Source organism: Notamacropus eugenii, chromosome 2, assembly GCF_028372415.1.
Source record: "Notamacropus eugenii isolate mMacEug1 chromosome 2, mMacEug1.pri_v2, whole genome shotgun sequence".
Taxonomy (NCBI): Eukaryota; Metazoa; Chordata; class Mammalia; order Diprotodontia; family Macropodidae; genus Notamacropus; species Notamacropus eugenii.
In genome coordinates, this window is record NC_092873.1 from 216,079,808 (window position 1) to 216,106,808 (window position 27,001).

Genomic DNA, 27,001 nt, shown 5'->3' on the forward strand with positions numbered 1-27,001 from the left:
TCCACCATTTAATAAACGGAGATGGAAAGGGAGGTACAAACTCTTGCCCATCAGGTCTTGTTAATTATTTGGCTCCTTATTAAAGGAGCATATATAAGTCTTTAGAATAAAAGGGTTATGGGGCTGTGGGAAAACAGGTACATTCTTGCACTGTTGGTGGAACTGTGAATTGCTTGTCATTTTGGAAAGCAGTTTGGAACTTTGCCCAGAAAGATACCAAGCTTGGCATATCCTTTGACCCAGTTATACCACTTCTAGTCTTCTACCCCCACAGAACTCAAAGAAAGAGGAAACAAAATATGTACCGAAATATTTCTAACAGCTCTTTTTGTGGTGGCTAAAAATTAAAAATTTGTCTTCATCTTGAGGAATCACAAAACAAATTATGTAATGGAATGTGACTACGCCATAAGAAATGATGAAATGAACAAATTTACAAGGAATTGGAAAGAACTTTGTGACTTGAATTTTAATTCTTGTTGCTCTTCTTTTGTAAAGGCAAGAAATACTTTGTCTCCAGTTGTTCTTGCTTAATCTACTTTAAGCAAGACTATTATTCTCACCTGCTTTCTCCCTCTCACCTTTGAGCTACTTCTCTCCAATTTTTCACTTGACATTTGTGAATTGATGTGGAGAGAAGTGAACAGAAATAAAACGTTGTATATAACTATAACATTATGAAGAAAAAACTTTGAAGGACCTTAGATCTCTGATCGATACAATGATAAACCACTGGTCCAAAAGAGTAAAGAGAAAATGCTCATCTCCTTATTGGGAGGAGAAGATATGCTTCTTTGTATTATGGGCTTAATTTTTTTCATTAGAAAAGGTACATGGATACATTAATTTAAAAAAATTTTGTTAATTTAAAAATTAAAATAATAAGTTGTTAAAATAAAAGTAGAAGAAAATGGTTTTTATTTTCCTGATGGATTTAACTATGGTTGAAGTTCTTAACCATTTTTGTGCCATAAACCATTTTTCAGTCTGGTTAAATCTGTGAGACCCTTTCCAGGATAATATTTTTAAATGGCTAAAATACAGGATGTAAGATCACAAAAGAAAACACTTACGTTGAACTACGGTTCTCAGAGTATTAAAAAATAAAAAAAACAAGTTCATGGATTCTAGATTAAGAATCCCTGAACTAAAAGTAAGAAGGAAATGGTCCATGAACTGTAGCTAATATTGAAACTACAGTTGTTATTGAATTGAATTTTATAAATATAGTCTGGATTGTTTTGCTAATGGTTTAGAACGTTCTTCCCACTTATGAATCTCATTGTAGTACAATAGATACCTAAAGAATGGAATGAAACTGATTTCATGGATTACTGAGTTCATTTCTTTTTCAATAAATTAGGTTATAGAATTTTTTAAAATGCTGTAAATGCAAACCATAAGTATGACAGCCTGTATTTTTAGAGTTGAGATGTAAAATGCTTATGTTTCTAAGTGAATTACAATGTTGTTATCCTAATTATAGCTTGTGCGCATTATCTTACAGTGTTTTACTCTTGACAGATTTTCTCCTAACTCTTAATGACTCAGTTTATTACTATACATAATGCTTCTCAAAAGTTTTTCATTTTGAAATGTGTTGCTATCCTAGTGTCACTGACAATTGAACAGAATAACATTTTCAGTATTACATTGGTATTTTTAAAAATTGTAGTTATAGAACTATGCACTGTTATTCAGTATCATGACCAAATCCTCATCTGTATATCTGTTAAGTATTTATTTATACATCTTATAGGTATTAATTATGCAGTTGTACTGGTTATAGTTTTGTCTATGTCCACTGGAAGCTTCTGTTCTAAGGAGACAAGTTGGACTATCAATTTCTTGGTACCTTTTATAGCATTTCTAAACTATCATTTCCCCTGTTACAGGGTGATTGTCTGGTACCTTTTTGGCACGGAAAAGCTATGGCTAGGGTGATTGGGATCCACTTTCAGCTTTTAATTAGGGTTTTCATTAGGGTATGAATGCAAGATTAGAGTCTAGATACCAAATAGACAGATTTACCAGACTTTGTTATTGCTGGGGGATTTGACTATACATAGGCAAATAGTTAAAACCCGGCACTAAATCTGAAGATTCACAGCACAACTGAAATTAAGAGTCGATCCTGATGTTGTATTCAGACAACTAAGTGAAAAAAGAAGAGAGAAAAAAGGTGAAACCTACAAGGAAAAGAATCATTAGAGAAAAGCTAAATAGAAAACGTGAGGATGGGTCACTGTTATGATAAATAATATAGGTTGCAAGCTCTTTTTAATTAGGCGTGCCAAACATGGCATCTCCATTCATTCTGGTGCCTTCAAGGGGTAATAGCTTGTCTCTCTGGGATCCTGAAACTCTGGAGGCAGCTGTTCTCAGTATGTACTCAGAAGAAAGACCCCATTCTCATGGATCTCAGTATGGCCTGATTACTAAGTATAGGTGGAGAGAGGCAAACCTGTATTGAATTGATAGACCCTTCAAAATGAAGGGAATATTTTGGAAGGTCATGTCTCAGACCAAGAAGGTTTAAAACAAACAGAAACATACCTGCTTTCTCTTTATTCAAGGAGTCAGAAACATTGAAATCAGGCTCCTTTAAAGAAGAAATATAGGCCAAGCACATTAGAGAGTTTCAGGGAACATATAATCAAAATATTAAGTGAAAAGAGTAATTTTGGTGACACTGTGGATTGTTGGGAGGGCAGAAAGGCCATAATTGGTGAAGCTGGAAAAAGAGTCAGTCTTTCATTTCGCTAGAAAGTCACTCAGCATTTATTAAGCAGCCAGATGAAGAAAGAATTTTTTATTTTGCAAACTTATAGTTTAATGATTATAAATTTAAGATAGACATATCAGATAAGGGGAGAGGAAATAGCTGAATAAAAATGTAAATATGGACTATTAGGGATTTTAACATGTGTATCAGGAATAAATGAACCCTGCCTTTAAATGTGTCTACATGTATGTATGTATATATGTGTACATATACATGTATCAATCATCAATTCCTGTATAGGGCTATTATAAAGAACTTCAGTGTTCTAAGCAGGGGAGTATTGGATGAACCATATGTCAGTGGGGGGCACCCAAAGGAACCGAATTAGGGACAAAGCTTTGGGGGAAAGGAGCTGAGGACAGAAGAAAGGAAATGGGAGGGAAGAAACTACAGAGAGCATCCAAAATGGCAGATCGAAATGCAGGCACAGCCTATTGATAGAAAGGAACTGGAGATTAAAGGACAGTGAATGTCTAGAAAGAAAGGAATCCACTGGAAGACTTTTGTCCAAACTCAGAGAGAGAAGATACATAGCAAGAAACAACCTTACTCCTGCAGGAACCACGATAAGACACCTTGGCCTGAGATTGGAGAATAGAAAGTTAGCTATCCTGAAAAGAATCATAAGTGAGAGTCAGGGCCCTAAAGAATGGATTTGTAAACTTTTTAAATTGCATTTCAATATCATTGGTTTCATATGTAATTTGTTTCCTTTATATTTTATTTTATGTACTTAAAAACACTTTTCTGGAAAGGAATCCATAGGCTTCACTAGACTGCCAGTCCAGGCTGTTGTATAAGGGAATATGATCACAGATTATACTTGGAAAAAACTGTATACTACTTTCAGTCTATGATCCCAGTGGTGGGATCCAGGGCTTTGATCCTGAGCAAACCTGAATCATGTGAATTATATGTGTGAGAAATTGTGTTCTCAAAGGTCATCAGGGAATCCAGGCACCCTTTTCTTATTTCTAATCTTTCTTCTCTCTGAAAAAGAGAGCACCGTTGAATATTTCTGACTTAGTGGAAAAGTTTCTTAAGACTTCCATGACACTACATGCAGTGCCCTGATTTTTCTCCTGTTTCCTTGTGTGTTACTTTGCTGTCTTCTTCATTGTTGTAGTTATGTACCTTCACTCAAGTTGTTCTCTTTATCTGTATTCCCTCACCATCTCTGCTGATGGTGCTATCCATCCTTTAAGGTTCAGCTCAGCTGTCACCTCCTTTATGAATCAAGGGGCTCGCTAGGTGGTGCAGGGGAGAGAGTGCCAGGCCTGGAGTCAGGAAGACTCATCTTCTGGAGTTCAAATCCGGTCTCAGACGCTTAGTAGCTCTGTGACACTGAACAAGTCACTTAAGGTTGTTTGCCTCAGTTTCCTCATCTGTACAATGAGCTGAAGAAGGAAATGGCAAACCATTTGAGTATGTTTGCCAAGAAAACCCCAAATGGGGCCATGAATAGTCAGAGAGAAAATGATTGAACATCATGAGTCACACAAGCTGTGATGTAGAGCTGGAAACTGAAATCTCAGATATAGCTAGTTTACATTTCATTTTTCTAAACTCTTGCGTTACTCATTATTTATGGCACTTATTTATAACCTAGGATTGTACTGTTTGTGCTTGTATGTTACTGTCTTAAGAATTTTGTATCCCCCATGGTAGTATGATGCCTACCTTATTACATATATGTACAGTGAATAAATGCAAGTACCTCTACTGTGTAGAATTTATATTCTGAAATATTGTGAAGGACTGAAGGGAGTGGGGCAATACAGATAACAATAAGATACGACCCTGCCCTCTTACGGATTAGTAGGGCAGAGGAAATATGCAGAATAGCCTTATTTGGGCTATGTTAACTGTTTCTTATCTTGTGATCATTTTAGCTGTATACCTGAACTTTATGTGTTAGACTGTAATGAAGATGGGTGTACTACCAGGGACATTGGAGAGCAGAATGGGAAAAATATAGGACCTTAGGGTCTAACCTTAGGGGCTTGTGTTTTGCTGGGAGACAGTCCCTACCTACTTTCTTCCTATGTGGTGACTGTGAAAAATAAACTTGGAATAAATCTTTTGTCCCTTCATGTCACTTAATCAATTGGGAAGCAACTTAGAAAATTAGGAAGTAAAACCATTTTGCATGTGTTTTTATTTTTCCTGTGACTGAATCATGTAAATCAGTATTTCCTGGCCTCATAAAACTTTAGTATTTGTTTGAGTCATCCTTCTTGGAGAGGTGCTGTATAATGGAAATGCACTGGCTTTGTCCATCTTAGCTGTTGTGTGGGATGGACAAGTCCTGGCTGTTATTAAGAGAGCTGACACTTGTAGCTTTGTTTAGATTAATAAATTACATTGAGTTCTCATTCCATAGGGGAAAAATACTAGTCACTACATTCTTAGTGTGCACTCTTACTTCTGGTAAGTTCTAAGAAACATTGGTTTGTATAGAGGTTATTAAACCATCTATAAAGATATGTATAGATTGTGATTACAGTAGATGGTGACGTAGTGAATAGAGTGAAGGGCCTGGAATCAGGAGTTCAAATCTCAGGAATCCTGAATTCAAATCTGACCTCAGTCACTTACTAGCTGTGTGACCCTGGACAAGTCACTTTGCCTCAGTTCCTCATCTATAAAATGGACTGAAGAAAGAAAGAGTCAACTACTCCAGTATCTCTGCCAAGAAAATCCCAAATAGGGTTGCGAAGAGTCAGATAAAACTGAAACTGTTCAACAACAGCAGTAGATATTCTGGCTGAGTCACGTTATCAATTCCTTTCACTCCTAGTAGAAAGTATCTCCTTTCTAATCCTTTCTTTAACAGTCAAAATTCCATTGGGGAAATTACAAACAGTGCTTCGAAAAATACTCAGTGTTCTAAATGAACAGTTCCCTACTGTGGACCACAAACTCCTGTGGGACTGTGGAGGCCTCAGTTTAAACTCTGTGCAAATCCTTAAATAAGCAAACGTGCCTGTGGTAGAGTGACTAGACAGTGGTAAACACATGTCACTGTTTCCCAGCTACATTTAGATGCAATTGTTACTTATATGCAGATTAAAGCTTTATTGAATTTGTCCGTGGCAAAGCATTGTAATCAATAGCAAAGTAGCTTCGAAGTCAGGAAGAACGCATTCAAGGCCTTCTCTGATACATAAAAGTTACGTGATCCTGGGTCATATTTGTGTCCCCAAAGCCTGGGTATTGAGGGAGAAATAAAAACAGAGGGCCTGGAGGTAGACTTTTTTTTGAGAGTTTGAAGAAAGGAAAGAGAAACAAGGGTAAAAGGAGAAATAAATTTGTATAGAATGATATCACTTGATATTTCTCATCGTTGGGTTTGATGAGAAGTATAGCAACATGGAACAAAGAGGGTGGAGGGAATGGGCATGAGATGAACCTCGTTCTTAACCTGAAACTAAGAAAGGAGAGTTGAACACACTCAACAGTTTGATGTAGAAATACATCAAACTCAGCAGAAACGAGGGTCGATTTGGAAGGAGGTTAAGAGGGAGGAGAGTATTAAAGGGAGAATAGTCATAAGCAAAACAAATTTTGTGATCCTAAAAAGGGAGGATTAGAAGGGAGAAAACAGAAAAGAACTAGAAACAGGATGGGATGGGGTAGGGTGAATGTTAGATTCTTTCTTTGTAGAATGGCTGAAAAAATCATAGTATGTAAATGTAAGGGGATAGTATTGTGCCAAAAGAAATGATTTCAGAAAATCTTTGGAGGAAATTCTGATGCCTAGTATGGCTGTGTAGACCTTTAGTGCTGTAGTCTTCTCTCCTTCAGAACCCTCCAAGCACTGAGCTAGCTCTAGCAGTGAGTGTGTCAACCTCATTATCAGTGTGTACATCCCTGTAAGGTACATTACCAAGGTAAATGAACTTATCCACAGAATTCAAAACGTCTCCATTTGCTGTAGCTGAGGGTTCCACATAGGGAAGCACTGGGGATAAAAGAAGGGCAATTTGCAGTCGCTGCTTTCAGGAATCTCATAGTGTAGTAGTGAGGACATTAAAACAGCTATGTCCAGCAAGATATACATGGGATAAATTGGAGATTATCACCAGAAGGAAAGCCATAGCATTAAGGGGGATCAGGAAAGGCTTCCTGTGGAAGAGGAGCTTTTAGCCAGGGCTTAAAGAAAGCCAGGGATGCCAAGAGGTAGAGATGAGGAAGGGAATGCTCAGTCTTGTGAGACAAATAAGCAGGAGACCTGACTCAGAGTATATGAGGGTGAGGTATAAGACTGAAAAGGTAGGAGGGGCTTATGAAGGAATTTTAAACACTGAATAGAGGATTTGTCTATTTGATCCCAGAGGTACTAGAGATCCACTAATATTTATTGAATTGGGTGGGGGGAGGGTGTGATGTGACATGGTCAGACCTGTGCTTTCAAAAGGTCACTTTGATAGTTGAATGGAAGTTGAACTGAAGTGGGGAGACACTTGAGGCAAGGAGAACAACCAGTAGACTATTATGGTAGTTCCAGTATTTGCTGATGAGGGTCTGTTCCAGGGTGGTGGCATCATCAGAGGGGAGATGGAGGCATATGTAAAAGATGTTACAGAGAGGTAAGATCTATTGGATCTGGCAACAGTTTGTATATGGAAGATGAGGCAGAGAGAGGAGTCAACGATGGCACCTAGGTTTCCAGGCTGGGCTGCTGGAAATATAGTGATGTCCTTGACAATAATAGAGAAGTTCAGAACTGGGAAAAGTTTGGGGGAAGTATAATGAGTTAAGTTTTGGACATGATATTAAAGTGACTATAAGATATCCAGTTCCACATGTCTAGTTTGTTTTTTAGTCGCTTAGGTCATATCAAACTCTTTGTGATCCCATTTGGGATTTTCTTGGCAAAGATTCTGGAGTGATTTGCCATTTCCTTCTGAAGCCCATTTTACAGATGAGAAAACTGAGGCAAACAGGGTTAAGTGACTTGCTTAGGATCACACAGCTAAGAAGTGTCTGAGGCTAGTTTTGAACTCAGAAGATGGGTCTTCCTGACTTCAGGCCCAGCACTTGATCAGTTGTGCCACCAAATTGTCCCTTAGATGTATAATAGGCAGTTGGAAATGTTAGGAGAAAGATTGAGGAGTGAATGGGTATAGGAAGTAACATTACTGTTTTTAGAAGTTTGGTGGTAAAATAGGGGAGAAAATAGGATATTAACTTAAAGGGGTGAGAACATGTGGAGAAGTTTATATTACTTTTAATTTCAAGTAGGCAAAGAAGGACAAGCCAGAAGAAAGCGAAGAAATGAAGATGAAAGACAAAGAGATGGATAAAGGGTTCCAGAGGTAGTGGCAATGGTTGTGAAAGAGGAAATTAGCTTTCTTAATGATGATGATATCTCCTCTGAAGCTAGGGAGAAGGAACAGAGGTTGAATGATGAAGGGAGAGGTGGAGCATGAGGGGAGTTCATTTTGGATAGTCTCAATTAAATTTGGGACCATGGTAATTCACTGAGGGCAGTGTAGGGGATGATGAAGCTGGAGGCCTGAGGAGAAATGAGGCTTGGGACAGCTAGCAGCTGAGAAACTGTCAGGAGTGAGATGAATCCTGATTTGTAGTGTCTGTGTGATGTTGTATAACTCACTCAATGCCTCTCAACCTCAGTTTCCTCATCTGTAAAATGGGGATAATAGTAGCACCACACATAGTAGAACCACAGATGGTTCTAAGGAGCAAATTAAATATGCTTTGTATTACTGTAAAACACTATAAATGTAAACTATTATTCTCTTTCCATTTTTTAATACTCTGTGCCTGATGCTCCCTGTCTTTCCCTCCTTTAATCCCTCTCCCTTCTTACCCTTTCCCCTATCTTCTCTCTTCTCTTTTCTTCATCCTCTTTCCCTCCCAACCACCACCCTTCACCTATACCTCTTTTTTTTATCCTTCTCCTTTTGCTCCTTATGTCTCATGTATGGGGAAGTGAAGTAATTAAGCATTTCCGTCCCAGATTATCACTGTGGTATATTACAAGCTTCATGCAAAAGAACATTCAGAATGGTACTAGTCTCATGATAATAAAGAGCTTGTGAAGAAAAATAGGTGCTAATGTCAACAAAAAATAGAAAGCAACCTTTTCTTCAGATAAGCCAGGATGGAGATATTTTATTGTAAATCTTGAGTGGAATATGTATGTGTGTATAATTTACTTAGATTCAGTCACCATTGATCATAAACAGATTTGTGGGGTTTTAAAAACTATTTTACAAAATGAAAGTTTTTTTCTTTATCTTCACTTATGTGATAACTTTGTCTTACAAAAATCAAATAGAAATAAATGTGTTTTTGTTTTAAATTCTAGTGAATATATATAAGGTTCAAAATGTCTTAGTAGCAGCTGTCTGAAATTATGAAATCAAAATGAGTAACACTAGGCTGATTTGGATGGTGTTCTCTCTTGTGTACATAATGTAATAGCTTTGACTTCAACAAATTTTCACAGGAAATTAAAAATCCTTTATATAGTTACTTGTACAACAGAGGGATAAAGATAATGGAAAGCTAAAGCAAAGCCCCTGGAGATGGAGATGCTGACTACAAAATACCAAGTTTAATATCAGTAGTAACAAGGGGTGTTTTTCATAGGAACATAGATTTATAGTTGGGAGCAATGTTGGGGAGCGTGTAGGCTCACCCCTCATTTTACAGATGAGGAACCTGAAACTCAGAGAGTTTAAATGTCTTGTCCATGGTCACACAGGGAGGGTCAAAAGAAGTATTTGAGTCTGTCTTGTTTTCATTTTCATTAAAAAAGTTATTGTTTATCAATAAACATATATGAGCTAATTGATCTAATGAAAGAACCCATCCCTGCCCTCAGGCTTTCTCTATACCTCTCTCATGATCTTTGCCATTGTTTCCTGGGACCACTGTTTAAATAAAAGTGGAGTTCTCATATTCTGGGAACTAAACCTCATCATAGGCCACTGGTCTGTTGGTGTCTCTACTGGCAAAAAAAATGACCCAAAGATCCCATCTCTCCAAACCAATGAGCTCAGATTAATCAGTTGGAGGCTGTATAGTAGGAGCTTTCTGGGGATGACAGATGATTAAAGAACCTTGTCTTGAATCAGGAATTGAAGAGCCAGCTGACTCTGTAAAGGTTGCATCCAGTTAATGTACCAAAAAGACCAACACCCCCCCATGTTTAGGGGTGATGTCTTCAGGTCGTTTGATTCCGTTAGGCAGTCATATTGAAATTGTAATCAAGACTCAGTGTTAATACATTGGGTAGCCTTAATGAATTGAGACAGCTGGCTAGATACATGACTACATAACTAGAAATATTTAGGACCTCTCTGCTACTGGTTCATTATAATACAGTGAGTTATTACCAATGAGAGGGATGCCACATTGCTAGGATTTGCTGAAATGCAAAGCCATCCTTCCGGAAGCTCTATTTCTCTATATTAGAGAGTCACGGGATGTTAGAGTTAGGAGGAAACTTTAAGATCATCTAGCCCTTACCCCTTCCTCTCATTTTACAGGTGAGGTGAAGTGGCTAATGGCACAGTCATTGTACGCGGTGTTTACCCAACTCCCAGTCTAGTGTTCTTTCTGTCACACCTCCACAATGGTTGCCAGGTGATTGGGTAGGCCCGAACTCAGTAGCACTTCCACCGCACCCTCAGATGTCAGCGTCAGAACCAGTATGTCCTTCAGGCATCGTCTTAGTGAGTTTTATGTTCAAGTTTGCAAACATACAAAGTGTTCTGATTAGTGACATTATTTATAGCTGGCTCTAGAAATGGAGTTGGCAGCACATTAATGCTATTCTAGAGCTTCCTGGACATACATACATACACACACACATATGTGTATACATGTGTACACACATGTATATGTACCTCTGTGTATACATATATACATGCATCTGCATGTATATACACACACATATATATTATACACACATATATAAATATTTAAATGATGTCAAAGTGCTAATTTTTTAGGATTTCTCACAGTACCTAAGTTTGAACCACAGCTCTGTAACTTAATATCTGTCACTTAATTTCTATGGGATTTATTCTTCATATGTAAAACAAGGATATTAAGCTAGACAAACTTACAGTATAGCTCTAAATTTATGATTCTGTGAAATAATTTTTTTTCTCATATCAGATTCATCCATGTCATGATCTGTGTAGAGGCAGGAAGCATGGTACACTGCAGAAAGCAGTGGACTGGGAATCTAAGGCTTGCATTTAATTAATTTCTGACTTTGCCACTAACTAGCTGGGTTAACCTAGGTAAGTTGCCTAACTGCCTTGATGGTCAGCTATAAAATAGTTACCAGTACATACCTTTCAAGGTGGTTGTGAAGATCAAATCAAATAATTTATGTACACAGTGTTTTGTGAACTATGATATGTTTCATAAATGTAACATGGTGCCATGATAATCAGCATCATTGGCACATGGTATAGCGGAAAGAAGGCTGGTCTTAGAGTCAGAGAAGACCTGCATTCAAGTCCTGCCTTTCCCATATATGCATAGCCTTGTTATTCCAGGTAAGTTGCTAAATGCCTCCCTGAAACATCCCCTAGTCTTCTCGAGATCTCATTGCCTCCAGCCTGGTCTTACTCAGTTTGTATTTGGTTTGCTCCATCTGCTTTCCCCAATTGTCTTTTCTTAAGTGACATTTCCATTTCCTTATGTAACACATCAGGTACCAAGGTGCTGAGTCCAAATTGAGTGGTTGCGCTGTTATTAATGGTGAAAACAGAATTATTAGAGAAATGATGACATCTATCTCATTTATTTATCGGATTTATTAGTGAAAAAATATTTTTTTAACTGGATTTGTTATTTCATTCAGGTAGAGAGCTTCCTGTGAGGGACTTCCTCTACCAATGTTACCCTGTTCCTTCTCTGTGAAGTAACTTTAGGGAGTGGTCTGGGGGGTTATTGAGAAGGGTCACTGAGCCGAGGTGGAACTTAAGCCTAGGTCTTCTTGACCTCCCACGTCAGCTGTCTATGCATTATGCCATACTGTCTCTCATTCATTTACCTTGACTGCTAAAAATGTAAAATCATAGGAATTGAATTCTGGTCTTTTTAGTATTTAAACATATCTGTCAAATGGAAACATAATATAACCAAGTAAAATACAAGTAAATCTAAATCCCTGTATTTATCTCCTCATCCTCAGCAGCCTGGAATTTCTTGATATTAATAAAGGATTGTAAGGGGCAAGGGAAAGCCAGGGCACCTCCCAGGGGAGCAGTTAATGGGCTGTAGAACCACGTACCCAGATTGAGCCAAGATCCCACAGCCCATCTCTGCCCTCTGTACCACTGCTGTGTGCCTTTAACTGTCATCATCTGGAGACTCATGAGCTCAAGAAAATAGTGTCTGCTTACAAATCTTAGTTTCTGTTAGGAGCTATTTGTGAGGCTGTTTCAAAATGTTTTTTTTTTAAACTTCAACTCAAGAATATCCAAATCAACACATATAGGCATTTAGTAACGAACAAGTTGTTCTCCTCTTGAGCTCTGGAGGGTGCTACAATGCCATGTTGAAGACGGGAAAGTAGTCTCATGCAGACTCACTTCTCAGATTATTTTCTGACTATGGCTGCAGACTCAGCTGACTCCCACCTAGAGATAAACTTGTCCTTTTGTAACTCAGCAACATCTGGGTATATAGGAAATGTACACTTGGAATATTCCCATGTGACATCCTAAGGAGATCAGTAAACCCCTCCTGCAGAGGCCTGTCTTTTGATTCAGCCTACTTCTAGACGCATACTGTTTTGGGTCTGTGGGACCCAGATAGTTGAGTAGTTGCTGTGTGCCAGAGAATAGAGAGCCATTTTCCCTCATGTTGTGCAGTGTTTCTGAAGTGCCAAAAATGCCGTGCATAAACCTCCTAACAGCTTACTCCCCCAGTCTATGAGAGTGGAAATAAGATGATTTGTCTGAAGACTGGATTTGAGAGATTTTCCTTATAAATTTGAATAACATTTTTCTCTTCAAGCATTTTTCAGTCGTATCCAACTCTTTGATCCCTTTTGGGGTTTTCTCACAGATACTGGAATGGTTTGCCATTTTCTTCTCAAGGCTATTTACAGATGAGGAAACTGAGACAAACAGCGTTATTTGACATGCCCAGTGGAGTTATATGCCTATTAAGTGTCTGAGGCCAGATTTGAACTCAGGAAGATGAGTTTTCCTGACTCCAGGCCTGGCACTCTATCCACTGCACCACCTAGCTGGCCTTTTGAATAAAATGCATACGAATTATCTTTAAATTTCCTATGGTAATAGTCTTAATTAAAATATTTAAGGCTATGTACATTTCCTAGAATAAAAATTATTGCAGAATGCCAGTATACATATTTTTTTATAAACTTAAGTGTCTGGCCATTACAATTGACAGTTAATATTCTACCATTAACATTATATTCATAACACTAGATTTCAACTTGATATATGTTAGTGATTGAGATTTTTCAGGAATATGAAAATCTGCATGTTGGCCCATACCCAAGATTCAGTTGTAATGATAAACATTTCCATTGTACACCTTCTAGGCAGGCAAGATTCGATGCCCTACTTCCACCCTCATTTGTGCATGTTTGTAAATATATCTATGCTTTTGTTTTTCATCTTGAAGTAGCAGTGGGCAGTTATAAAATATTCATTATGCCACAAAGAATATTTTCATATGTGTGTGCTCATAATATGTGTATAATGTATGTGGGATGTGTGTATGTGTGTGTACACATGTGTCTGTGTATCTATGTATGATCTGACTGCCTGATGAAATTGACTAAATAATGTGATTTTGTTTTGCTATTTCAAGGGAGTGAAAAAAATAGACCCTAAGCTCTATGAAGAATTTGTAGACCACAAATTTGGAGAAGAATCATTGTACCGAATAGACCTTTGTTCCATGCTGAAGAGAAAGCAAAGCAATGGCTATTACCACTGCGAGTCTTCCATTGTGATTGGTGAGTTCAGTTGGTTTTTTTCTTCTCCTATTTTGTGGTTGGCATCAGTAATTAGTGGTAAATATTTAGAGCTTGTGAAGTATGTATTTATTAACCCTTTCACATGTAACATTTTAGCAAAAATACATGAACATTTATAGAATTTCTATGCTGTACTCATCTTTATGGGTCAAGACTTTAGGGCCAGTGATTTCCATTCTAGGGTTTAGGATTTAAGATTGCCAATAACAAGTGTAACATTTTGAGTCAAAATTCATATGTACTAAACTTGTCTCTTTTAATGAAAGAATATTGCACAAGTTTTTCCTAGAGAAGTCTCTCCCAACAATGCCTTCCATACCACACATTTTTGTGTTTTATTTTGAAAAGAGGCAATGAAGAACATGTTTTTGATGTATTTAATAGAAATAACATTATCCAAATCAGAATTTCACTGAGAGAAAAAAAGAAATGAAAGCTTCTTGCAAAGATTAAAAACTATATCTGTTTGCTCCAAAAATGTTCTTCTCAGGAAAAATACATCCTTGAACAAATAGTTCTAAGAATTTATCAGTCTAAGAAAGGGTATTTGTAGAAAGAGACTTAACAGTCTTGTGTTTTCAGTGGAAAATGGTTATATTGGTGAGGGATCCTTTAATAAGAAGGAGGTTATTTTCTTCATCTTAAAGGATGAATAACATTAAAGGGAATAAATCTGCTGAAATTTAACTCCTGCCTTCAACTCCAAGGATGCTGATTTTTTTTTTTTTAATGAGAACTTACTTGGTTAATTTTCATTAAAGTGATATGAAGAGATTCAAAGAAGATTCACATTTACCTGAGAACTCTAAAATTTTCGAACTAGGATAAGTCTTCTCCAGAAAAGACCGCTTGAAAGAAACCTATAAAACTATTTATCCTAAAAGAATTAGAAGTCTGAAGTTTATTAAAGAGTTTGAAAAATATCCAAGAAATAATGCTTTGTTTCCAGATTTTCAATAGTGAATATACTCATGAGCCATCATGTCTTTCTCCCCACTGCATGGATATTGTAAACCAGAGATGCTGCAAGTAATCTAAATTTTCTACTCTTAAACATACAATGGTGAGAATGCTTTAGAGTCAGAGGCCCTAAATTAAAATCTTGCGTCTATCACTTACTATGCAATCTTGGGCAAATCCACAAACTCGGGGCCTTGGTCTTCAACTTTAAAACAGGGGAATTGGATGAGAAGTTCCCTTCCATCTCTAAATGAATAATCTACAGTTTCATCTTTAATAGAATTGTCATGTATTCATAATATCTTTTGGATGCCCATCTTATTGCCAAAATTTGGCAAAGGGGGAAGAGGGCGGAGATCTTAGTCACTGCAAGTTCATCCTAGAGGCAAAAGAACATCACACTTAGTAATGGCATTATAAGCCCTCAAATAACACCTCTGTGAATCAAGTAATGGTTTATAAATACTCATTAAGCTGTTTGAGGGTACTGTGAAGTTTAAACTATCATTTATCTTTGAATTAACTGGCAATTTCTGCTTTTGGCAGGGCATACTTTCTTGTGAGCGAATACCCTCCATGTATCCTAGGCAGAGTGAATTTGCCTTTATTGCTTTGCCAGCTTAAATTGGTTTCAGCCTTTATTTCTTGGAGTTTGAACTACATTGAAACTTCCACTGAAACTTTTAAGACCTTATGATGTTTATATTCAGGCCTTTTCATTAGGTAAAGAAAAACCAATTATTATAGTGGATCAAGCTATAAAATGCTCTCCTTGGGAATGGATATGTTAGATGAGATGAGGGCACTGAACTGGATCTCAGGAAACAAAGCCATTATGAAATTTGCAAAATGGAGCTGGTGATGGTGATGAGGGCAGAAGTGGAATTAGAAGCCAAATAAGATATAAAAAAACTTAATTGGACACAGCTATCAGTAGATACACCAAGGTTGGAATTCTCAAATCCGTGAAAAGAGGCCACAACTAGGAAATCCACAGGAGCTGAAAGAAGACTTGGTGAACAGAGCTTGTACCATCAGCAAAGAAAGGATGAAGAAACTAAATTGCCATACTCATCGTGAGGAGAACCAGTCCTGAGCAAGCCTGGACTAAAGGTCTGTAGTTGGTGAAAATTGAAAACAGCTACGTGGCTAATCATTATTAGAGGTGAAAAAGAAGCCTGTAGTTCTCTGGTAGGAAAATTTCCTTGGCAGTTGATCTTCTGATATATTTTGACATTTTACTGGTCGTTTATAAATCATATCATCATGTACCTTCTCAAACTTACGCAGGATGACGGACATCATAAGGATCCTAAGTGGTCTAGTGACTGAATTAATTGCATTAGGACCATCTTGATACGTATATGACTATCTTTTGGTAAGACAGACATTCGGTCCTGTAGGTGGTATATGGAATGTATGTCTTATGATGATTTAGCGATAGTGTTTTTCCTTAGTAAGTGAAAACATCAGGCTCATACTATTATCTGTATTGATGACTACAGTAATTACAAATGAAGGAATATTTCCAATTCAAATTCACTTTGTTTATTTGTTTCCAAATAACATGACTAAGTACTGGTTTAAAAACTACCTTGTTCCACTTGGTTCCTTTTCCTGAAGTTATCTGTCCTAAGTCATCACAAGTGCTGTTTTTGCTTTCACTTTGGCTGCCACAGAATATAATTATTTAGAACTACTATGTATGAGGCATTATGCTTAGTTTTGTTATACCTGTCAGTTCTATGAAGACTGTCATCTGCAACTGATCAAGTCTTTCAGAAAAGCATTTTCTCCCGAGACTATTCTCTCTGGCTTGACCAGCTTAAAAGTCACCTATATGCCATACTATAACTATCTTATCTGTTTCCTAGTCTTCAGAAAGTCATATCTTTGACTGTGGATTTGATGTATAAAAAAGTATTGGCAGAAATAAATACTTCTAAGGTTTATTATTTAGTTACTCTTTGAGAAGACAAATTACTTGAAGTAATCACTCTATTTAGTCTCAAAACAGAAAAAAAGGAAAACATTATGAATAGGGACAATTAAAAATGCCATCTATGAATTGTAAAAGGATTGAAAGAATATATACGCATTCATTTCCTCAAGATGTTCCTTCCCTCTCAATTGAGAACACAATAAAAATAAAACCCATTACAAACTTGTAAAATAAAATGTTCATATTGGCCATGTCCAAAAATAATGGTCTCATTTTGCCTTTTGAGTCCTTTGCCTCCTTTTCATAACGTGGTTAGTATATTTTATCAGTCCTCTGGAATTGTGGTTGTTCATTGTGATAAGAAATCAGCACAATAATATTCTATCATAATTAAATGCTTGTTCATCCATTGTCCACTTTGTGGGCATCCCCTCATCCCCATTCTTTGCCACCTTAGAAACCTATAAATATTTTTGTCCATCTTTAGAGTTTGTTTTGCTTAGGACCATTCCTTTTCTTGATGTAATCTTCCTCCCATTTCTTCCCTTCCCCTTCTATTTTGCTGTTTAATGAAATATATTTCTTCAGATGAAAGTGTGTTCCAGCATCAGCCACTGTCCTCCTTACATGTATAGATATCTACGTGCGTACCCTGATTATGTGAGATAATTTTCCCTTACCTTCTTTCCTTTCCTGCCACTCCCAGTGTATTCCTTTCCCCTTTTCCATTATTTTTTGAAGATCATCTAAGTCCTAAAAACTATTCCCAGGCCTTGTCTGATTGGATTCTTTACATAACCCATAATGATGAAAAAATTCTGAAGGCACATGAAGCTTTACCTCCCCATATTTGAATGTAAGCAGTTTATCCTTCGTTAGTCCCTTATTATTGTTTATTCATATTTACATTTTTTATGTTTCTCTTAACTCCTGTGTTTGATCTTCAAAGTTCCCACACATCTCTGGTTTTTTCATCAGGAAAGTTTGGAAGTCCTTTATTTCATTAAAGATCAATTCTCCCCCTACCCCCTTGAAGGGCATTATGCTGAGTTTTCCTGGTAAGACAGTCTTTTTTATAAAGGCATATCTTTGCTTTCTGGAATATCATATTCTAATTTATTCTTTATAGTGGTAGCTGGCAAATCATGTGTGATCCTGACCGTGGCTCCTTGATACTTGAATTCTTTCTTTCTGGCTGCTTGTAGTATTTTCTCTTTGTTCCAGAAACTCTTGATTTTGGGATGATGTTCCTGGAGTTCCATTTTGGGGTTTCCTTTATCAGGTGACCAGGGGATTCCTTCTACTTTTACTTTGTCCTCTGGTTCTAAAAGATATGGTAAATTCTCTTTTAAGATTTTGAAATAGGATGTCTAGGTTCTTTTTTTTTTTTTTTTTGGCCATGGAGTTTAGAAAGTCCAATAATTTTTAAATATTTTCTTCTCCTTATGTTTTCCAGTTCAGTTCTTTTTATCATGAGATACTTTACATTTTCTCATATTTTTAAATTCTCTTTATTTTAATATTTCTTGTTATCATAGTCATTGTATTCTACTTGGTCCATCCTACTTTTCGAAAAGTTAGCTAGTTGAGCAAGCTTTTATAACCTTTATTGAGCCGTTCCTTCCTTTTGATGAATCCAGAGGAGAGAGTGAGGCTAGTAACTTTGTGTACAGAGCTCCCTCACTGAAATCCAATTCTTTTCCAAGTTAGGACCTCACCTCCCTGATGTCATGGTCGTCTTCAAGAACAAAGGGCAACAACAATTCCCTTTCCAGTTCTTTCTTCCACAGCTCTCATTTCCAGTTTTTTTCTAATGCGTTCCTCCAAGAATTCTAGCTGACCCCCCCTCCCAGGCTATTAAGGCATTATTGTGTTTTGGAGTCATTTCTTCTGGGTTTGTGTCTGGAGCTTCCCTGCCACCATAATGGCATTTTATAGTGGAATCTTCTGTGCTTGCTCATTCTTCCAGTTTCTGCGTCCTGACTTCAGATTTGACATTAGGGCTGGGCTCTGTGGTACTTCTGGAGGGAAAGTCTAGGCTGGGTCTGGTGCTGATTTTTGAGGGTTAGAGTGTCATATTATTCCAAGATCTCAGGTCAGACTGGGGACCTGAAAGCTTTCAGTGCTTCCAAAGTGGTCTGATCAAGGGCAAAACCTGATTGCTACGTATCCTGGTTTGAATTCTACAGCTTCTGACCTGAGTTTAAGTTTGAGCAAGAGTAAACTGCTGTTGGCTTCACCTCGCTTTAGCCAATGGAAAGCTCTGTTGGATTCCACTTTATTTTTGGATTCTTGCCGTGGGTATTTTCCTGCAGTCTGGGCTAGACGTTAGAATAAGGTTTATAGCCTCCCAGAGGTACTACTTTGAAGGAGAATGCTCATTTATTTCATTCACTCAGAAAGCATTTATTGAACACTGACTATGTAATAGCTTGACCTTGGGCTAGGAGTTAGAGATACAAAGGTAAAATAAAACAGTCCTAGCTTTCCAGGAGATTAAATTGGAGGAAAGGAAATTGTAGATGGGAGAGACAACATACGCAGTTAAGTAAATTAAAAATACAAAGTATTTTGGAGTGAGAAGGGCACTAGTGTTAAGGAATACATTTCAAGTAGGAAGTGACACTTTACCTTAGGATAAAGATAGAAATTTTGCCAGATGAAAGTGAGAGGGAGTGCTTCCCAGTCCTCGAGGAACAATCGTCTGTAGCAGAGGCACAAAGATGGGAGACATGGAGGGTTGTGAATGGAGAACAACTTGGCCAGTTTGGCTTCCATTCATGTGTGAAAGAAAGTAGTATGCAGTTAGCCTGGAAAGGTAAGTTGGAGCCACATTGGAAGGGTTTTAAATGCCAAATAGAAAACTTTGCCTTTTATGTTAAAGACAAGAGGGAGTCTCTGGAGCTTTGTGAGCAGAAGAGTAACATGGCAAGACTTTTACAGCTATGTGGAGGATGAATGGGAAAGGAGAAGACTGGAGACAGAGAGATTAATTAGAAGGCTCTGCAATAGTCCAGGGAAGAAATTATATGGGCCTGAACAAATGTGGTAACAGTGTGAGTGGAAAGGAAGAGGTAGATTCAAAAGATATTGTGGATGTAGAATTTAAAAGACTTGGCAAATGTTTGAATGTAAGGGGTTGAGGGAGAAGGAACTGCCAAGGATGATTTTGTTTTCAATAGAAATAGGGAAGTTATGAGTAAATAAGAATTTGAGGGGAAAATGAATGCAGTTGTGGATGTGTAAATTTGAAGTGCCAAGGGATGGATATCACACTGGAAATGTGCAATTCGATGGTGCAAGACTGAAGCTCAGGAGATATGGTGTGATTATAAGGAATAATAGTTGACTCTATAGGAGCTGCTGAAATCACTGAATACGAGGACGCTATTTTTTGCCTTTCTTTAATGCCTGGTGCAGAGTAGGCACTTAATAACTGTTTGTCGACTGACTATCATTGGGCCCAGGATAAATCTCTGGGGTGTATTTATGCAGAGGGGCTCGGATTTGGTTAATGAGTCAGCGAAGGAATTTTGAGTCGTAGTAGGTGGGGAGGAGAACCAGTAGAGATGATGACAGTCCAGGGAAGAGAGGATGTTCAGGAGGAAGGTGGTAGCAGTATCAGATGCTGACGGGAGGTCCAGAAGAATGAGGACTGAGAAAAGGCCATCAAATTTTTCAAGTATGAGATCTTTTGTAGTGTTGGAGAAAGTAGTTTCAGTTGAATGATGAGGCTGGAAATCTGATGGAAGTTGATTGAAAAATTAATTTAAAAAATTGATTGAAAAATCAATTAAAAATTGAATGAAAAAATGAGAGAAGGATAGGTCACGAGTATAGATAGCTTTTTCTGGAAATTTGACAGTGAAAGAGAGAAGAGATGTAAGAGATAGCTTGAGAGATTGGAAGAATCAAGTTAAAGATTTTTACGGATAGTAGGCAATCAGACCTGTTTATAGAGAGCCCGAGGCATCAATAGATAAGGAGTAATTGAAAATGAGAGGGAAAGGGAATAATTGTGGGGTCAGTCAGTAGGAAAAGGATCAGTGGCACAAATGGAGGGGCTGGCCTTGCCAAGTAGGACCATCTCTTCATCAGAGACCACAACAAAATAGAAGATGGAGGTAAAGTCAAGGAATTTTAAGTCACAGAATACTAGAGAAGAGGAGCTTGCCATGGATGGTCTTTATTTATTTTTGCTAAAGTATAAGGTATGTGCTGTAAGTTTAAGGCGAGGGGGGAGAAAGCAATTTGGAAAAACCACAGGATTAAAAAGCGTAGGTCAGAGGAATTGAAGAGAACTCCTTGGGAGCAGGGACTGTCTTTTACCTTTCTCTGTATCCCTAGTTCTTATAGCACAGTGCCTGGCACATAGTAGGCTCTATAAATATAATAAATATATATAATAATATAATAAATAGTTATTGACTGACTGAAAGAGATTGATTAATTGGGAGGCCTTGGTATTTGAGGGGACACCGACATGTATATCGATGCTTGTAAGTATAAAGGTCTAATAGGTAACTGTCACCAGGATCTAGACAGGATGAAACATCGGGATAGTGATGGTGGTAGATGGAGGGGTTTCCGCACTAATGGCAGTGAAGATCGAGGGCTTTGCATACTCCTTTTCTTGGTTCATTGTTCAGTATTGGAAAGAATTCAGTTACCTCTGGAGGAGCCAGGTTTACATGAGGGCCAGAATAGATGAGAAGAGTACAGGAGGAAAAAATCTGGGATGTAGGTTTTGCTATGTGTATATTAAAACAAAAAAAAAGACTGCAGCTGGGTGGTGCTGGGCCTGGAGTCAGGAAGACCCAAGTTCAGATCCAGCGTAAATTTAGCACCTGTGTGACCTTGGGCAAGTCCCTTAATCTCTATTTGCCTCAGTTTCCTCAACTGTAAAATGATGATAATAGCCTGTACCTCATAGTGTTGTTGTGAGAATCAACTGAGATAATATTTATAAAAGCACTTAACACAGTGCCTGGTACATAATAGGCACTTAATAAATATTGATTGATTGATTCACACATTAGATATTCATTATATTCAGACTGATTTGCACCAATCTTTTTTATCCTAATATTGAAATTAAAATAATACTAATTCTGAGAATTACTAAACTCAAGGGTTAGAAGGTACTGCAGAGACCATTTAGTTCACACTGCTGCTTAGTGTTCAGTGATGTTAACAAATGACCCCCCAGGCCCATAAAGGGATCTGAAATGAAATAGTTCTATCACCAATTAAAAGCATTTATTATATGAAAAAGAGACTTGTAGAGGAGAGAAGATCCTACAGTGAAGCAGGGAGAGAAAGAGAGTTCTCAGCTGCTCAACAGGGTGAGATATTATAGTTTCTAGAGCAGGATTGAGGAACCTGTGACTTCAAGGTCACATGTGGCCTTCTAGGTACCTTGGATGTTACCTTTTGTGACTGAGTCCAAATTTTACAGAACTTTACAGAACAAAAATTCTATTAAGGGGATTTATTCCATGAAGTTTGGATTCATTCAAAGGGCCACTCCTGTTTAGAGGCTTTTGGATGCAGAGCTGGGGTTAAGGGAGAGGATATCTGAAGACACAATAAGCCAGACAGCAGGATGTTTAGAAAGTCCTGAGCAAGGTGTTGAGTCTCTAGCTTTTGCTCAAGGCTGCCCTTGAGCCGATCAAGGCTTGGCCTTTGGTTTCTGGCAGCAGTGGGCATCTCCAAATTCCCCTAGAGGTCACTCACAAAAGATCACTGGTGTGTCAAGCATCTTTGGGCTTCAGAAGCCTTTAAATTGATTGATTGTTGTGTAACTCCATAGTCCTGCTACTCTGTGAAGAAGGGAAGTTCTAACATATAGGATAGTCATTTCAGAGCCCATGTCAATGGTAAGAATTCCTTCTATAACATCCTCAGTGACTTTTTGTGCTTCGGGACCTCCAACAGGTGTAAGGAATTCACTACTTTCTTTTTTTCTTTTTAAAATTTTTTCAACATTTTTACTTAAAGTTTTGAGTTCCTTTTTCCCTCCTCACCACCGTTTCTGAGATGGTAAGTGATCAGATATAGATTATAAATGTTCAATTATGTAAAACATTTTCATATTATTCATTTTGTACAAGAAGACTCAAAAGGAAAAAAATGAAGAACAAAGAAAAATAGTATGCTTCAGGTTGTATTCAGTCGATATCACTTCTTTTTCTGGAGGTGGGGGGTGTGCTTCTTCATTAGTCTCTTGAGATTTTCTTGGATTGTATTGCTGAGAATAGCCAAGTCATTCACAGTTCTTCATCAATCGGCATTACTTTTATGAACTCACTACTTTCTGAGGTAGCCCATTTCATTTTGGCAAAACTCTAATTTTCAGATTTTTTTTCCTACACTGAATCAAAATCTGACCCTCTGTAATTTCTTCCTGCTCATTACTCTTAGTTCTGCCTCCTGGGCCGAGGAGAACACGATTAATGTCTTTATACATGGCAGCTCTCAGGTACATGAAGTCAGATATTATGTGCCCTCTGTCTTTTCTTTTCCAGGCTAAACATCCTCCTTTCTTTCCTTTGACCCTTATGTGGTACATCCCTGTGTCCTCTCACTATCCTGACGACCCTCTTCTGAGTTTAACTTCTCTATGTATTTCTTAAAAGGTGTTGTCCAGAACTGAGCACATGTGGCCTGACGGGCAGAATATAGCAGAACTATCATCTACCTCGTTCTGAATCAACACTCTTCCCTCTTCATCTAGCTTAGGAGAGCATTCACTTTTTTTTGGCTGCCATTACTCATGTTTATCTCGTATTGAACTTGCAGTCCATTAAAACATAGCGGTCTTTTTCACCGAAACTGTTTTCTGTCCATTTACTTCCCATGTTCTCTCTTTGTAAAGTTTTTGAATCCAGGTAGAACTCTACATCTATCCCTTTGAAATTTCATCTTATTGAATTTTGTCCATAAATTTAACCTGTGAAGATCATTCTGCATCTTAGATTCATTATCTAATAAGTTAAGCACCCCTGTAAGCTTCATACTTTCTTCAGATTCGATAAGAATGACAAGCTAGTCATTGATTTAAAATGCTGAATAGCAGAACTTCAAAAACAAATCACTGGGGACCTTAACTAGAGACTGTCCTCAGCTTGACATTGGCCATTCTTTGGATTTGGTCATTCTATCAGTTCTAAATTTACCTAACTACACTAGTTACATCTAGCTCATGTTTTCTTATCTTATCTATAGGCATAGCATGAGAAATTTTTGTCAGTAGCTTTGACGTTATCTAAATATCTAGGAGATACCTTGAAAGGTTTTCCATTGGCATATTAAGAGCTTTCTTCTAGATCTTCTGTGTGTGAACATCAATGGAACACACGGGCTCTTTGCTGGTTCTCTCTTTCTTTCACTGTGTCATTAACCTGTCTCTTTTCTGGTCATACATCTTTCTGACAGGTCTATTGCTGCTTCTTGTCTTCAGCTCTTTATTGATTATATGCTGAAGCTACTCACACTCACAATGTCCTTTTTCAGTTGCTCTCTGGATAACCTTCAACTTTAACTCTTCAGAGTCAGGTACCCTATGATTCACCAGGCTACAGTGTGTGTCCTTCTTAAAGAAAGTGTTTTCTTTTTGTGTGGATAATTTCTTGCTTGTGATTTCTATCCTTCCTGGGCTGGTTTTCTCTCTTTAGAATTTTAGTCCTTGGGGTCTTCCCTATCCTTCCTTTGAAAATTAATAGCTTCATCTAACAGAGTGTCTTTTCATTTTATCCTTCTATTTGTTATTTGACCTTCTCTAATCAGTCATTGATCTGACTGAATGGATTTTTTTTCTGTCTGTAACTGGTTTCTTTTATTTTCTGTTGAGATACACTGAACTTCATTTTTTACGATAGAATCAGGTCATTAGTAACATCTCGAAAGTGCTCAGAATCATAGAACCGTAGATTTTGAAGCATCTTTTAAGGTAATGCAATCCCATTTTCTGTGAAAATTCAGGAATCCCCTCTATAACTTCTTTGATTGATTCAACGGACAGTTATCCAGCTTTGTCCTGAACAGTTAAAAAAAATAAGGGATCCGCTACCTACCAAGGAAAGAGATTCTTTTTAAAGATAACTTTTATTCTTAGAAAGATTTTTTTCTAATATTACTATTTCAGTAGAGGGGTTGGGTTGGGAACCAGATTGCAGTGGGCTAAACAATGGATGATTGGTGGGGGAATGAAGGAAAAAGGTATGGACCACATATGTGTTATAGAAATTTGTGAAAATGAAATAGGAAGCAAAAATTGGGATAGTAGCTTGAAGAGTTGGCAGTGTCAAATGAAGGTATTTGTAAATGAGAAAAAAAAGTAGAGGGGATTGTTCCAGGAGGAGAAGAGAGAAAGAAATAAAGAAGTGTAATTTGAGGGTGCAAGTTCCCAAGAAGTCAGAGGTGATACAGTTGTGAATACAAGTAGAGGAGTTAGCTTTAGAGAGGAAAGATAACTTATCTGAGTCCAGAAAAACTAAGATAGGCGTAGGAGTAGATACTGGAGATGGAGAGAAGAATAGGGTGAAGACAAGAGGAATGGATCAAATTCTGAAGTCCTCAAGGAGGTTGGAAATGGATCCATGGATATGTAAGGTGATGAGAATTTGGGAAAGAGAAAAGTAAATGGAACAAAGGCAGAGAAGGGGGATGTTGTATCAACTGTCTGGATGTGTTGCTGGGGAGCACAGACAATCATGAGTATACTTCCTCTTCTATTTATTCTAAGGAAGTACAGAAACATGAGACTTCTAGATACATTTGGAGATGTGGTAATTTTCTTAAACTGTTTGAATGTCATGTGGAAAAGGAAGTAATAGATTAGTTCTGCTTGACCTCAGAAAACAGAATTAGGAGCAATGAGTGGAAATTTCACAAAGGAAAATGTCTTATATTCAATGCAACTAATAACAGAACTTCTTAGAAGTGGAATGGGCTTCCACAGGAAGCAATAGGTTACTCCACGTTTTGTCTCTAAATGAAGACTGGATGACCATTTGTCATGTTGTAGAGGGGATTTTTTTTACGTTGGTTGTATTAGAAGTGGTTCCTTCTTCATTTTTGATCCTGTAACCCTTTATTTAAAGGGATGAGGTGGAGAGAAAACAGGAAAATTTCAAAGATATATGGTTAGTTATCCATGGTGGAGGGGGTTTTCCACAGTCAAGGTATCATGGCCTTAACAAGGGAGATGGAAGTGTTATTGTTCTACATATCTGCTTATATTGTATTCAATTCTGAGAACTACATTCTAGGAAGAATATTGACAAACCAGAACTTGGTGGTTGAGAGGCCTGGAAACTTTTCTACACAAGGAATAGTTGGAGAAATTGGTGATGCTTAGCCCAGTAGTTATTTGGATGGGGGATTAGATTTATTCTTCTTTGGCCTAAGTAGCAGAATTAGAAGCAGTGAGAGAGGACTTTACAGAGACAGATTTGGACTCAATGTAAAGAAAAATTTCCAGTACCTTTGAGCCGTCCAGAAATGAAATTTGTTGCCTCAGGAATATAGTGAATTTTTTGTTCCTGGAGAAATTCCTCATCCACTCCTAGTAGAGGCTAGATAACTATTTGTGGGGATGTTGTAGACCTTTCAGATGTATGTTGAATATGAGGTGTTTTCTAACCCCCAGAGTCTTTGATTCTGTAAAAAAGGACTTGGTTAAAAAAAAGTATCTAGTTTGAAAATATACATTTGTTGAATCCGAGGCCCATCATCTTATTTTTTCATCATGGACTAAACTGAAATTAGTTTCTTGTGCTATTTCTTTCATCTGGCCCTTGTTGATCTCCTAGCAAAAGGTGATTTCACTATCCTCTGGTCACCAATGTCCGGTTATTACATTTTAGTTTGCACTGTTGTTATTTTTGACTCTGTCTTATCTGCCTCACTAGATTGTACCTAGTGTGTCATATTTATTACTCTTTGTATCCCATTGTACAGCAGAGTCCTTTGTATGTAGTAGATGCTAAATACTTGTTTATAAATAAAATAAATGTTTAATTTGAAGCATTTCTTTGAATTAGTTACTTAAACTTAACAGTAATTTGTAAGGTATCATTTCTTTGTGCTTTTATTTTTATATTCTTTGTTTTCTCACTTGTACCAAATTTAGTTCTTAGAATATTACACACACACATGCTCAGGCAGGCACACACACACACACACACACACACACACACACACACACGTTTGTTTTATCCACAAGTTCATTTTGAGGAAATGAGTCTAAGTGATGGTTTATATAGATGCTCTCCTGAGTTTGTTCCCAGTCACACTCTGG

General features: G+C 37.5%; 1 protein-coding gene across 2 annotated transcripts in view; it reads left to right on the forward strand.

The window, feature by feature from the left end:
- The window catches only part of AKAP7 (A-kinase anchoring protein 7), a 150,091-nt gene that overhangs the window by 82,231 nt on the left and 40,859 nt on the right, over positions 1-27,001 (forward strand). For both annotated transcript variants that reach the window (XM_072643330.1, XM_072643331.1), the window contains exon 7: positions 13,628-13,775. In XM_072643330.1, coding sequence (XP_072499431.1) covers positions 13,628-13,775 — 148 coding nt within the window. The remainder of the gene's footprint in view (positions 1-13,627; positions 13,776-27,001) is intronic.